A 13,894-nucleotide genomic window follows, 5' to 3' on the forward strand; every position below is an offset into this window, starting at 1 on the left:
CTACATCTCCATGTCCTGTCTGCTTCCTGTTTGCTGTTTCAGGGTGGAGCCAAGTCCATGTGTGATGATTGTGCACCTTCCATTAGTCAGTGAGTGGCAGAGGTTTAGGCTGCCAGGTGTGCTGTTTGGCTGCCTTCCTCCTTCACCTCTCCCAGGTCACGCTGAAGTGGTTGAAGTTTGATGTGTGACAGCAGCAGCTCACAGAAATGTACTTTGGAGTCCAGCATGAAAGTGAAGATAATGTGGGCTTAGGGTGAATAAGGTGACTTGAGATTCAGTTTCATTTTGTCTCCAAAGCTCAACACAAGCCTGAAGAGAAAAAGCTACTGGCAAATTTAAAAGAGAGTATATGTGTTTGAAGGGAGATGCTTGGTAGTGAAAGTGTTTCTCTGAAGAGTGAGTTCCCCTGGTAATGCTTTGTAGAAAATCTGTGAGAAATCCCAGGACAGAAGTCCTCTCTCTCTGTCCAGTGGTGTTCCCAAACAGGAGATCAGTGTTGTCCTCCTGCTGCAGCTGTCACATTCCCCCATGTGCCATCAGCTTGCAGAAGTTTTGTCATGTGAGGCTTAGGCTTGGGGCAATTTACTTGCATGTGTTTTGAGGCCCAGCACAAGTAAAGGTCAAATGGCACCTCCTTTTAAAATATCCATGATTTTAAAGGAGAGATTTATCCTCTTTTATCCTCTTTAGCCTCTGCAACCACTGCACTTGCTAATAGTTAATCTGAAGAAGGCTGTTGGAACATCTTTCTTCTTTTTGATTTGCTTTGAGGTTGTAAAACTTCATCATGACCTAAAACTTTGATCTTTTATTAAAACATGTATCCATGATTTTAAACTAGCAAAGGAGAGATTTAGGTTAGATGTTAGGAAGAAATTCTTTGCTCAAAGTATGGTGAGTCTGTGGGCATCAGGCTGGATGCAAAAGGTGAGGGCTGGGAATGACACCAGCCTCTGTGCCTTACAGAAATGCTCCTCTAACCAGTCAAATGCCACATAATTTCAAATGCATCTTTAGCTGAATGAGGGAGAGATTCTGCCTAAATTGAGAGATGTTTGTAAATCCTTTGTTGGATTTTCTGGATGAGGTTGATATAAAGGGGAAGAGATGTCAGCTGGGTAGCTGGAAACAGTTTGTGTGGAAACAAGTAATGGATGCATCAAGTACTCCCAGACCAAGCCTGGTAACTCTGCTATGTTCAGAGAAGTCTCTGAAAAGCTGTAGTTCCCAGGGCTAACAAATTCACAGCAAAACGATTTGTTGGTCAACAGGAAAGAAGCCAACAGTACTTGTCTTTTCTTTGTAAATTCCTCAAATAAGTAATTTTCCACACTCCTCTGGCTGCCATTAAGCTAAGCTCTGGCACTTTGATGAGTTTTCAGGTTTTTATCAACAAGTCATCTTGGACTTTTCTGCTTTCCTTCACTAACTGACTTCTGTTTCACCACTTTTTCAGTTTATTGGTTTCCTTATGGCAGGATATCCAGAAACAACTCCCCAAATTTATCAGAGTAAATAGGGACAGGAAAGCATGAGGCATCCAATTTAATATTTAATAAATGGGCTATTCCCACACCACTCACAGAGTCTAGGAAGGAAATCATGCTTTAAAGGTTTTTTGAACATGCTATAAAAAGTTTTACTAATATTCTTTCAGAAAAATGTAAACAGGAAAGCAGCATAAAGCTTGCCTCAGGAGAGGCTAATTAGGAGATACAATAGAAATATTAGTTAGAAGTCCTTGATGAGAAGGGAGAAGGAAACAAATCTCGCATATCACAGTGTAATGATCTAGTGCTTGATGATAGGAAATGAGAAGCAGATAAACAGGAAAAAGAGGAAGGAGCTGGCAGTGGGAGTAAGGTGGGGAAAGAACAGCTCACCCAGAGCAGCTACTGTGGGAGGCTCTGATAGACAAGATTAACAATGGGGGCAGGAAAACAAGTTTAAAGAGGACTTCATTTCAAGTAAATCTTGGGTCAAACGAGAATAATTAGCCATCCATCAACTCTTGTGGCAAAAGGAAAATATTGGCTTAATTTTAATGGCATTTTCATTGCTTCATTTATGTAACTGTGCTCCCTTATTGCCCTCCAGTGTATATAAATTAACACATTGTTTTTTTCATACACAGATTTTGATCAGTTAAAAGCAAACTCTGAATAATCCAAGGCGGGAGAGGGTCTCTCAGTCAAGTTCTTGCAGTGCTTTGCAGACCAGTGTGCTTAATTGAAGGTATTTCAGCTCCAGTTTACATGTCCATTAAGTTGCCTTCCACAATTTAGGATGTAGTGGCACAGGGGCTTCCTCTACTGACCAACAGTAGCCAAGAAAGCAGTATTATAGGAAAGTAACTAAGGTGAATCATGAGTTTGTACTAATGCAGCTCCTGTTTTGTGGGTCACTGGGTTAGTTTTTTGAGGTTTTTTTCCTGCATTTAAGCTTTTCCTTTCTTCCCCCAAGTCTCACAGGGTGCCCTTGATGATTCTCTCCAGCCCATTTCATTGTAACTTCCTCTAATCACCCCAAGAGTGCTCCTGTTTTGTGCTGGTAACTCATAAATACATTACTCAGCAGTGATCTGTGCTCCAACCTGATCAGCTGGGCTGGACCCTTAGATTTCCTCTGCCACTGCCAGTCATGGCTTATTCCACCATCTCTGCAGCGATGGAAGATCCTGATGTTCTCTAGGTAGCTCACCTTTTCTGCACAAAGGTGACATTATAGCACTATCCCTGTTTTCTTCCCACACCCATGTTTACAGGGCTATTTACTGTTCTTTCCTCTGGCATGATTAAAAGAACCAGTCTTTCTTTGTAACAATATTGAATATTGTTATCAAGTCACCTTAGCTCACAATTACTGCAGCTTTTATCCTCTCTAGACTCTGCAACCACTGCACTTGCTAATAGTTAATCTGAAGAAGGGGCTGTTGGAACATCTTTCTTCTTTTTGATTTGCTTTGAGGTTGTAAAACTTCATCATGACCTAAAACTTTGATCTTTATTACAACATAAAAGACACAGAAACGTTTGAGAATATCAGAAGATGATGATTCCTGTGTTAAGCCATTGGGCATCAGAGTGGCATTGACATCTGTTACAAAGGAAATATTTACTTATTTACTGATATTAAGTATTTATCTACTGTTCTGTAAATGGACTCTCTGGTTCTAAAAACAAAAACCTGACTGGAGATCTTCCTGGTTGTTGATTTCTGACTTAGGAAACTGAAACTCCAGAAGTCTCAAATGCTCTTCACATTACATTGGTAAGATACTTAATATCCTGGGCAGACTAATGGAGAGGGTGGTAAAAAGTTCAGTTATTAAGCCTGAATGTGGTACACTAGAGGACACTTTATGGAAAAGAGCTTTTTCAAAATAAGGAAAATTGGTTTCAGTGTTTGAAGAGCTTACACATCAGACTGATAAAGGCAACCGTGTAGATGCCATCAAAGCCCAAGGGGGCATCGTGCAGGGAGGACTTGACTGACGTTGGGCTTTCCAAGCCTACTTTTTGCAGTATTCCTACTTCCCAGGTGCATTGAATGAAGACAGCCACCAGCCCTTCCCGGTGGGCAGTCGCAGGAAGCCCGGCCGCCTTGTAGTGTCCAGTTAAAATTCCAGCGCTCTCGCTCAGCCGTGCGGCGAGTTCTCCAGTGATCCGAAAAAAACTACCAAGGCCTGAAGGCATCCGGCAGACCGACAAAGAGGCTGCGGCGGCCAGTCAGGCGGTAAACCTGGAAGTTTTGAACTGGAATAAGTGGAAACATGATCTACCGGCGGTGTGGGGTGGGAAAGGGCCGTTTCCCACACCAGCGGCGGAGACAACCCCGCAGGTGCCAGAGCGGGGGGAGACCAGCGGGCCTGTCCCTCCGCGCCCCGCTGAGGGGGACGAGGACAAAGGGGGCTGCCAGATCCTCTCCGGCCCCCTTCGCCGGAGGAGGAGCTGCGGGGCAGGCAGCGGCAGGCTCCCCTGGCAGCCCCCGCCCCTCACAGCGCGGCTCCCGCGCTGCTCCCGGGGCGGGGCGAGGAACGACCCCGCGGTGTGGGGCGGCGCGGGCTGTTCCCGACGGGAATGCTCGGCGGCGCGTCCGTGAGGGGCCGCGCGGGCTGCCGGCATGTCGGGACCGCGCTGCCCAGGGTGCGCCCAGCCCTGCGCGTCGCCGCGGCTGCTGCCCTGCCTGCACTCGCTGTGCGAGCCCTGCCTGCGGCGGCTCGGGCCGCCTGCGGGAGCGCCGGGCGCCGCCCGCCCCGTCCTGTGCCCGGTGTGCGACGCCGAGCTGTCGCTGCCGGCCGGCGGCGTGGGGCAGCTCCCCCCCGACTGCCTGGCCGGGAGCCGCGCCGGGGCCGCGGCCGGGTGCGACCTCTGCGCCGACGGGGCGGCGGCCGGGCGGTGCCTGACCTGCGGCGTCCGCCTGTGCCGCTTCTGCTGCCGGGCGCACAGGTGAGGGGCGGTGGGGCCGCGACACGGGGACACCGCGGCTGGGGGGCGGCGGGCAGGGACCCACTAAGCGAGCCAGAACAAGAACTGGCGTGTTTCCCAGTTTTTTACCCACTGCTCCCCACCCCTGCCTAGAGGATGCTCGCAGGATGTTCTGCACTTAGGTGGGGACAAGCGAGCTGCTAGCATAGAATCACAGAGTATCTGGAGTTGGAAGGGTCCCACAAGGACCGTGGAATCCAAGTCCTAGCCCAAGACAGCCTCAGGAATCCCATGTGCCTGTGTGTGATGTCCAAACGCTTCTTGAACTTCCTGGGAATAGGTCCATCAGCAATGTTACTGGCCACAAAGTCCAAAATCAAGCCACCCTTTGCCTGTAGTGATGTCCAGGTGCTGGTCTGCATCTCAGTTTAGTATCACTGGGCAACAGGTATGGGTGTGGGCTGGAAAAGAGCCTCACTTGCTGTACTGTCCTACTTTGGAAAAGACACATCTCCCAAAGGAAAATGGGGAAGTTTAGTTGCTGCTCTGCCTCTCTCCACCTCCAGGACCATTTACTGTGTGTATGTGTAAAGACACCCTTGAGCAAAGTGGAAGGAGGTATGTGCAAGTCCTACCTAGTGTGGTTGCTACCTGCTGGTGATCAACCCATGTACTTGCCTGCTAAGCTAGAGTTATTGCAGAAAGAAGAGGTAACTGCAGCAGTTAGGAGTTGAAGAGGAGAGGGGTGCAGTAGCCTGTAAGCCAGGCTGAGGACAGTCAGCACTACAGAAGAAAAGTGATGTAAAGGCTGAATGGCAAATGAAGCAAAGAGGTGACAGGCAGGGTCAGAAAAACACCCAGCAGCACAAGCCAGGGAGGCCTCAGCCTGGGTTAAGCAACTCAGCCTATTCCCTCCATGTTTGCTGATCCTTTCTGCTTGATGAACAAATTCTTTCCCCAGAAGGAACTGAGATATATTCCTCCCTGCCCTGCCCCCCTACACATACTAGTGCCTGCGGGGGGAAAATGGTTTAGGCTCTTAGTTACCTTTCCACTCCAGGGTGTAATTTTCAGCATACCATTCTGATTAGCTAATGCCTCATACCCTATGGAGCTGCTGAAGAGTGATAAGAGACCTTGAATAGCAGCCTGCTGCTCTGCCAGGGATAACTCCAGAAGGAAGAAAGCAGAAAATTTGTCCCTGTGACCCACTTCCTGTAGTATTTACTGCTATTGTTTTTTCACCTCACTGGCATCTACAGACTCTCACTTGATTTAGCTGATGTCAGAGCAGAACAAGGGCTAAGCAAAACCATTTGGAAAAGATTTCCTGTTGTGTAGGGAAGATTTCTATGGTCCTGAGTGCCATGGTTGTGCTCCTTGGAGCAAGTGAGAGAGATCTTAAGCTGAAGTCACACAAGACTGGAAGTCTTTGAAAATGTGGTGGATCCAAGGGAGGTTAGTGGGAAGCAAAAGGAGTAGCATAAGAGCCTGTGGTGAGGTTGCTTTGCGTTACCAGATGTACTCCAAGGACCAAGCTCTGCAGAGCTTGGTCCTTGGAGTACATCTTTGCTTGTGGCTTGGAGCTCCCATTGCAACTGCCACAAGTCATTAGTGCAGGAGACAAGTAAGGAGAGGGGGTTTTACATCCTTCTCAATAACTAACTCCTAGTGTCCAGAATAGCGGAGTGGAAATATTCTAGTGCTGCCCTGTGACATGGTAGATGTCTGGGTTATTACAGGTTCTTCATGTCCCAACCTTGGTCTCTTCTGAGCAGGACATAACCTGGCAACCAGAAGGAAGCCGAGTTTGACTTTTGGAATATTAAATGTTTTACTGTTTGACTGTCTTCTGGCAGTGGCCTGGATTTTCCCCTAAGGGATATTAGAGCTCACTCGCATTAGTGTTTGAAATCAGTGCTGACCATGCAGTCAGGGAGGCTCCAGGAGCCTGAGAACAGCCCCTTATGAGCTCTTTCTTTGGGAGCCTAGTTCTCAGGAGAGCACAATTCCTTTCAGGGAATTTCAGTGGAGACAGGAGGGAGCAGTGCACACTATGACTTGCAGCCTGTTGCAAATGGGCATTTGCAAATGGTCACAGTTTTTGTATCCAACATCCATAAAGCGATTGGTGTTTGCTCCTGCCTAGGAGACAGAAGAAAACGGCCTCCCATGCTGTGACAGAGCTGGAGAACACCAAGGATTGCAGCCAGGCTGGGAAGCCTCTCCTGTGCCCCTCCCATCCCACAGAGGAGCTCCAGCTGTTCTGCGAGCAGTGTGACCAGCCTGTGTGCCAGGACTGTGTTCTGGGCAGACACCGTCAGCACCCCTGTGACTTCAGCAGCAATGTCATCCACAGGCACGGGGACACCCTGCGGGAGCTGCTGAAGGACAGCCAGCAGCACATGGACACCCTGGAGGATGTGCTGAGCCAGGTTGATGAGATGGGCAGCGCCGTCCGCAGCCGCGCAGAGACTGTGGCCGCAGAGATCTGCCTGTTTGCCAAGGGCTACGTGAAAGCGATTGAAGAGCACCGGGACCGGCTGCTGAAGCAGCTGGAGGACTTGAAGGTGCAGAAGGAAAACCTGCTGCACTTGCAGAAAGCGCAGCTGCAGCAGCTGCTGCTGGACATGAGGACAGGCGTGGAGTTCACAGAGCACTTGCTGATGAGTGGCTCAGATGTGGAGATCCTCGTCAGCAAAGGGGTGGTGTCCAGCCGTCTGACAAAGCTCAACAGCATTGCTTACAGCACCCACCCCAGTGTGGATGACAGGATCCAGTTCTCCCCCCATGAGAGGGCAGGGCAGTGTTGTGGCTATGAAGTTTTTGGGGCCATTCTCAATAAAGTGGTTGATCCAGCCAGATGTACCCTGCATGGGGAAGGTAATGGGGTGGCTGTACAGCAGCTGAATGGAAGTGCTCTGCTCCCTGAAGTCACTCCTCTGCTCTCTGTACCCACATGGCACTGTTGGCTCTCTGCTATCTGGGCATTGACCAGGGGCAGAGGTAGAGCCCCAGCAGAGGTCGCATTGCCTGCCTGTGGGAGCTGTATTGGGCAGGGATGTGCATCCCTGCATTCTCATCCAGATGTGCAGAGCATGCAGCACTGCCCTCCACAGCACCACCAACCTCAGCATGGGGCTGAGACATGAGAAGGGCTCACTCAGGGAATGGGAGTGGCACCTGCAGTAGCAGGACATGATGATTAGCAGGTGGTCCAAGCTGTTCTGCAGCATGAGCCCAGGCAGATCCCCATTAAGTTTTTTTTAAGTAAGCCAGAGTAAGTTTTTCCCATTACAGCTTCTGCTGAGATTGCTATGGGAAAACCTTGATGGTTTTATGGATATTTGCTCATTAAGGGCTTGGAGCTGGGCCAGCAAACAGGTGATGTTCAGACCATCCCACAGAGCACAGCCAGCTCTGTGGGATGTAATGTCTGTGCAGGGCAAATGAGACAGACACAGGACTTGTTAGATCCCTTCCATGCCAAACTGTAGGTCTTGAGTTCTCTGGGGCACAGTGGGGTGCTGTTCCTTCTTCCTCTGGGTTGCATGGTGCATCTTGAGGCCTTCTGGGAAGGTGCCAGCTTCCAGGCCATAGAGTGACATTCAAAAAGACCCCCGTGGTCCATACAGATCTCTGGCCTAAACCTGCCAGACATTTCCCAGAACCTATGGCTTCCACTCTCTCTTGATACCCATCATATGTTGATTTTTCCCTGTGAGTGGAAGAAGTTGTACACCCAGAAGCAAAGTCTTGGCTGTGCTCTGATGGGGCTGCAACTCTGCAGAATATGTGGGAGGTAGCAGTCATGGCTTGACTTGAATCCTTTGTAGTTCTGTTTCTTTCTGGTTTGGTGGTTTTGGTTTTTTTTCCCCCTCAGATTACCACAGTGCCCGTCAGAACCAGCTGAGTGGCTTTACCCTGCTGTGCAGGGACACTACAGGGGAGCGCATGGGACGGGGAGGAGAGGCTGTGCGGGTCACCATCACCCACAAGGACAAGAGGGACTGGTGGGTATTTCACCCAAGAAATCCCTGATCACTGGCTTAGCCTTTCTGCCTCCCTGGTCCTGGCTCCCTGCTTGCTTAGGAGGGTGGGAGGATGTGCTTCAGCATGTGGGGCAGAGCCTGTAGAGGAGAAGGCACGACTCTTTTTCCCCACTGTGCTTCTGACTGGTTTGGTTTGGCTGGACAGTGATTGCTGAGATTTGTAACTAGTCTTTGAGTGATTTGGGCTTCTTAAAGGAGTCAACTCCTCATGTGTGTTGCTAGGCACGGTCAGAGGGAGCTGTTCCTTCTCACTCCTCCCGGCAGACACCTGGGGCTCCTGCTTTTGTTAACACCTAATACGTATAAGTCATTGCAACCCCTGTATGACAGTCACAAGTCAGACACAGAGTTCACCAACCCCACGAACCTCTCACAGCTGATGGAAGTATTCCTCTTCATGTTCTGGAGAAAGAATCTGTGTTGTGCTTTTGTCCTTTTTCCTGTAGTTGCAAGCATTGACATTAACACGTTTTAAGGCTTTTTAGCAAAACCAGGAAAGGCTGCACTTGAGCTTCTCAGTATTTCCACAAGGAAAATGACCAACCAGAAAAAGTTACAACTGTTTCCAGACCACACTTGTCACTAAAGAACAGCCAGGCACAAAAGCAAACCCAGTTGTGGGTTAGTTGTTGAGAAAAATATCTACTGTTTTATAGTAGCTGGAACCAGATGCCAGCATTAATTTGTTCCAGGAACACCCATGATGGGATGACCTGATGAAAAAAAAGGGACAGGATGCTAAAAACCCTTTGCTATTGTTGACAAAGCACAGAGAAGCAGTGCTGGCTGCACAGATGCTTATCAATAGAGCATAATAGTCCAAGAATATTGTTCCAGTGTACCTTCCTTCCATAAGTGCACCTATGATGTAGGAAGCTGCATGCCTGAGGGGTTTCAGGATTTTTCTTGGTGGGGTGGAGGTCGCTGTGGCCACATTAACTCCATTTCTTGCTCTTTGTATGCAGTTGCTACATAGGTTGCTGAAAGCTGCCTGGCTTTGCTTTGAGGCACAACAGCTGCAGAAGAGCACGAAGTATCACCACACAGTTCATGACAGGAAATTATGTAGGCAGCTGCGTTGATGTGAAGTGTTGGGGGTGGGGAATACAGATTATAAACTGTCATGTCATGGGGCCCAGGAGACTAATTAGTGGGGATTAGCAAGAACACCTTGCTCTATGCAGAGCTGCCTGATAATTGTCTGTGAAAAGCTTTCCATCTTCCTATGGAGCAGGCAGTTTATCCTCCGGTAACCAGCTCAGGCTTTCTGTCTAGCACTCTGTTCACCAGGGTTCCCTGTGAAACACAAAGAGCTTCAGTATGAAAAGGGAGAGTTTACCATCCGGGACCTAGGACTCCTCAGCATTGAAGGGAGGAGTCGGGGTCAGTGCTGTTGGGACAGTGGTTAAAGTGATTCAAACCTACCCTGTTATATCCTGTCGTCTTAATGCGTTTTTCTGGAGGTAACTGCTTGTTGAAGCTGTGTATTTAACCCATTTCTGTGAGCTCTTATCTGATGGGATAATCTGACTTGCAAGTGTGCTGTGTGTCACCTTGTGCATTTTTGTTTTGTGGGTTGCTACAAACCCTTGCAGTGCAACTGGTTTTGTGTGACTTCCTTTGTATGGTAATTGCAGCTTCCAGTAGCAGGGAGGTGTGAAAGCCACTGTACTGCAGTCTAGGCCAAACTCTGGTTTACATTTGAAACAATTTTCTGCCAGTCACTGACTTCTTGGATTTCTCTCCACTGTTCACAGCACAGTCAAGCCAACAGTGTGTGATAATGGTGATGGGACCTACTATATTTCCTACAGCCCTGAGGAGCAAGGCTTGTATGCTGTCTGCGTCTGTGTGAAAGGGCAACATGTGCAGGTAGCATTTCTTGTTTCTCCTGCACTGCTTCTTCTTTACCTACTCTTATTTTCTTAGGTATTTGTTTTAAATCTGTTTTAGGATTACTTCTACCACGTAGCAGTTTAAAAGTGATCTGTGACTCACAGGGTCATGCAGATGGTGTCTGAGAATGCAGACACATCTGACAGCACCCACTGCATCAGCTCTCTGTTTGCTTGTCCTCTGCAGGGCTCCCCCTTCACTCTGATGGTGAAGCACAAGTTCCGTGAGCACCAGGGGGTGTTTCACTGCTGCACATTCTGCTCCAGCGGGGGCCAGAAAGCCGCTCGCTGTGCCTGTGGTGGGACCATGCCAGGTGGGTGCTCAGCTCTCCCCACGCTGCTGGGATCCGGAGGGTTTGTTGCACTAGCTCCTCCCTAGTGGCTAGAGGTGTGAGGAGATACTCTCACCCACCTCTCACCTTGGACATGCACCAGGAATGTGGTGAACTGCGTACACATGTTCTGGTGGGGTGACTGCAGCAGGGAGAAATGCAGTAGGACACACGAAGGGTCTTTGTGGCACATCCCATAGACAGAGACCTGAGCCAGCTGTGCAGAGGTGGGGCAGGGCACCTCAGCTTTTCAGCCCTTCTGGGTGAGGCTGAGCAGCATTGCACCTACAGTGGTCCTGTTCCAGTGCTGGTGTGTTGGGAGTGTGAAAAACAAGATTCACATATTTTTTTAGTAGAATTTAAAAGTTTAATAAAAAGACAATTCGGAGATAAAAATAAAGTATACAGATATGGCCAGGTGTCTCTGCATTCAGCCAAGAGAGCACACCTTACTAACAAAGGGTTGTCCCTTAAAAACAGAATCCTACTACATATCCATAAATTCTCATACATATTCAGACATTCTTCTTAGGATTTTTGGTGTTCCTCTGTTTAGTTTTTCCTTGCTCCCCCTTCCCAATAGATCAGTCTTCTAGGCGCCACTGGGTTTTATGTTCTTCGATAACAGGTGCCATAAATTTTTCCTTTGGAGGGCTTGGAGGGCTGCTTGTCTTCATCTGGACAGGGTAATCTTAGGATACAGGGGGGTCTCTGACTATTTTCTTTTTTAGTCTCTGGGTTATATAAACAAAAAAGTAGTGTATGCTTTAGTATCATGTTATATCCTAACATATACATATTATACCACTATTTCTAAGTTCCATCAATAGCAGAAATAAAGGAAACTATATTAATACAACAAAATTTTCTAATCTACAATTCCAATAACATTCATTGTAATATTTGTGAAAAGCCAATAATATGATACGCATTTATAACAGGGAGCTTGTGGGCTGTGTCACACAGTGACCAGCTCTGGAGAAGCTTCACTCCATGTTTAGGACAAGAGTTCAACTCCCTTACTTGTTTGATCCCAGCCATCTTCCATGTCCTTCACCAGCGTGTGCCATTCTGTGTTTTGTGTGCTTTTAGGATAGAACTGACCTCTTCCTTTTTCTTGATCTGTATCTTTGGCCATAGCCACAAGCAGCTGGCATGGGGTTCTGAATGCTCGTGTATTGTTTTATTCAACAGCCAAGGGGATGGAAATCATCAGCTTTCCCCAGCCATTGAGATGAGTTGCTCTTTCTTTATTGGGTCCTGGCAATTTTGGCTTTGAATACGCTGTGTTCTCATCAGCACATTTTAAGGAGTCCTGGGGCCAAAGCCTATAACACATTGGGATCTTCTGGTCCACTTTGGGTTGAACTGCTGGTGCCTCTTCTCTTGCAGGTGGATACCAAGGCTGTGGCCATGGACACAAAGGTCACCCTGGCTGCCACCACTGGTCATGCTGTGGACAAGTGAAGGAGAGCTCAGAGTGTTTGTGTAGGCCACCCAGTGACACCTCACAGAGGAGTTTGCTCAGGACAGTTGCACTCTGAGCTGCCAGGTGAGCTCCTGGGAGTCCAGGGCACTGCTGCTGCCTGCTCCAGGAGCAGAATGATCCATGAGGATCCATGTGATTGATCCCTGCATAACTTTGCTGCCAGCAAACAGTGTGATGGGTGTGAGTTGAGACGGGGGGGATGAGGGAAAATAAAACAGTGCCTTATGTTCCACCCAAGGGCGTGTATGCAAAGTTATTTTGTGATCAAACAGGAGCAAGTTCTGGGAATTGTACTGTTGCCTACACTTCTGAGGACTTTTAGTCCATGGGGACATGCTCTAAGGGGAAATTCAGTCTGAGCAGTTACCTCACAGGAGGGTCAAGATGTGTCCTATTCTGCAGGGTCAACAGCCTCTGCTGTCCTTCTTGATGAGGGTAAAGCTGCTCATTGGGACACATTCCAAAGGGCTTGTGGTCATGCCTTGGAAAGGCTTGGCAACCTGAATAAGGCTTCTGCCTTCCTGTTGGTTATACATCTGGATGTACATTCTTGGATGTGTGCACATAGCAGAGTCAGGCTTCTGGGAGATGCTCTTTGCTTGCAACTCCTACACTTCCTCTAGGTAAACTGTGGTCTCATTATACCCTGCCTGCAAAGTAAGGGCAAGGTGAGTTAGTAATTTATCTGCAGGAAGGCCCAGAAAACTTCATGGCACTGATAGGAACAGGAGTTAGAGTATCATTCACTGGTCTGTATGTTCTCCATGGAAATGATGTGGGACACAGTGCTGCTGGGTGTGATGGGGCAGCCAGGAGAGTGCCCTGCTCGCCAAAGGAAGATCTGGGGCAGTTTGAGCATCACTAGGAGTCACAGACACAAGTTTGCAATTGTCTGTCCAGAGCTGGAGCACAGGAGATGGAACACAGCAAAACTGGATTTGGCTTGTGCAACCTTGGCAAGGCACTTTCCAACCCATAGCTGGGGAAATGGCATCTGTGATGAGGAAGAAGAGGCACTTCCCTGGAAGAGGAATTGCCACCCTGCTGGCTGCTGCCAGCTGCTTGCCTGGGTGAAGCAGACACCCTGAATACCTTCCTTTACAAAACATTTTTGTCCTTGAGGCTGGAAACACCACTGCACTGAGGGTAAACTTGTCAGTAGATGTGTGTGGCTGGGAGCTCCTAATTCTGCCTGTGGAGCTGGGCACAAAGGTCCCACTGTTGGTTACTCAAGAAGAGGAATGTCACTTGCACTGTCAACAGCAAGGACTGGGTCTTGCTTTCTGCATTATGACAGCTGGCTTGTGGAATAGTGGAAACCTGCACTGTACTCAGCCTTAGAAGTCTCTCATTTGTTGTTTGTTCCTCTTACAAAGCCAGAACTTCTTCCCAGATATCCTTATGCAAATGCTGTTTATAGCTTTCCATTAAGCATCCATTAATTATCCCTGTCATGAGGGAAGGCTAGGCAGTTTAAATCTCCAAGTTGCTGAGTCTGAAATTTCAAAGTGAATGTTTTGTTTAAGTTAACCTTTAATGGAACAAACTAACTCATTCTCATCCTTGCTATGTATAGAGTGAATGCTCAGTGCAGAATGTGATGTAAACTGAATTGCCTAAATTTTTGTGTCTTCCTAATTCTTTCCCCCCACCCACCCTACTAGGTGCATTGTTTTTCCTCAGAGCCTCCATGCTGTCT

The 13,894-nt window shown here is 48.3% G+C and overlaps 1 protein-coding gene across 2 annotated transcripts; it reads left to right on the forward strand.

The window, feature by feature from the left end:
• Positions 1 to 3,748: 3,748 nt before the first annotated feature.
• TRIM45 (tripartite motif containing 45) lies at positions 3,749 to 13,523 on the forward strand. 2 transcript variants are annotated; one of them, XM_015627175.3, is made up of 6 exons: positions 4,025 to 4,448; positions 6,577 to 7,310; positions 8,311 to 8,440; positions 10,237 to 10,351; positions 10,562 to 10,688; positions 12,099 to 13,523. In XM_015627175.3, exons 1-6 carry the CDS (start codon positions 4,123 to 4,125, stop codon positions 12,248 to 12,250), a joined length of 1,584 nt encoding a protein of 527 aa, XP_015482661.1. In that variant the 5' UTR covers positions 4,025 to 4,122; the 3' UTR covers positions 12,251 to 13,523. The 2 variants fall into 2 exon arrangements, with proteins under 2 accessions (XP_033373144.1, XP_015482661.1); XM_033517253.1 differs by lacking the exons at positions 10,562 to 10,688; positions 12,099 to 13,523 and having other exon boundaries at positions 3,749 to 4,448; positions 8,702 to 10,330.
• The last annotated feature ends 371 nt before the right edge of the window (positions 13,524 to 13,894 follow it).

The sequence above is a fragment of the Parus major genome, chromosome 1 (assembly GCF_001522545.3).
Source record: "Parus major isolate Abel chromosome 1, Parus_major1.1, whole genome shotgun sequence".
In the NCBI taxonomy this organism is placed as follows: Eukaryota; Metazoa; Chordata; class Aves; order Passeriformes; family Paridae; genus Parus; species Parus major.

Coding starts and splice junctions, on each gene's coding strand:
- TRIM45 (XM_015627175.3), top strand. CDS start 4,123: ATGTCGGGACCGCGCTGCCCAGGGTGCGCCCAGCCCTGCGCGTCGCCG. Junction 4,449..6,576: donor TTCTGCTGCCGGGCGCACAG/GTGAGGGGCGGT, acceptor GCTCCTGCCTAG/GAGACAGAAGAAAACGGCCT. Junction 10,352..10,561: donor TGAAAGGGCAACATGTGCAG/GTAGCATTTCTT, acceptor TGTCCTCTGCAG/GGCTCCCCCTTCACTCTGAT.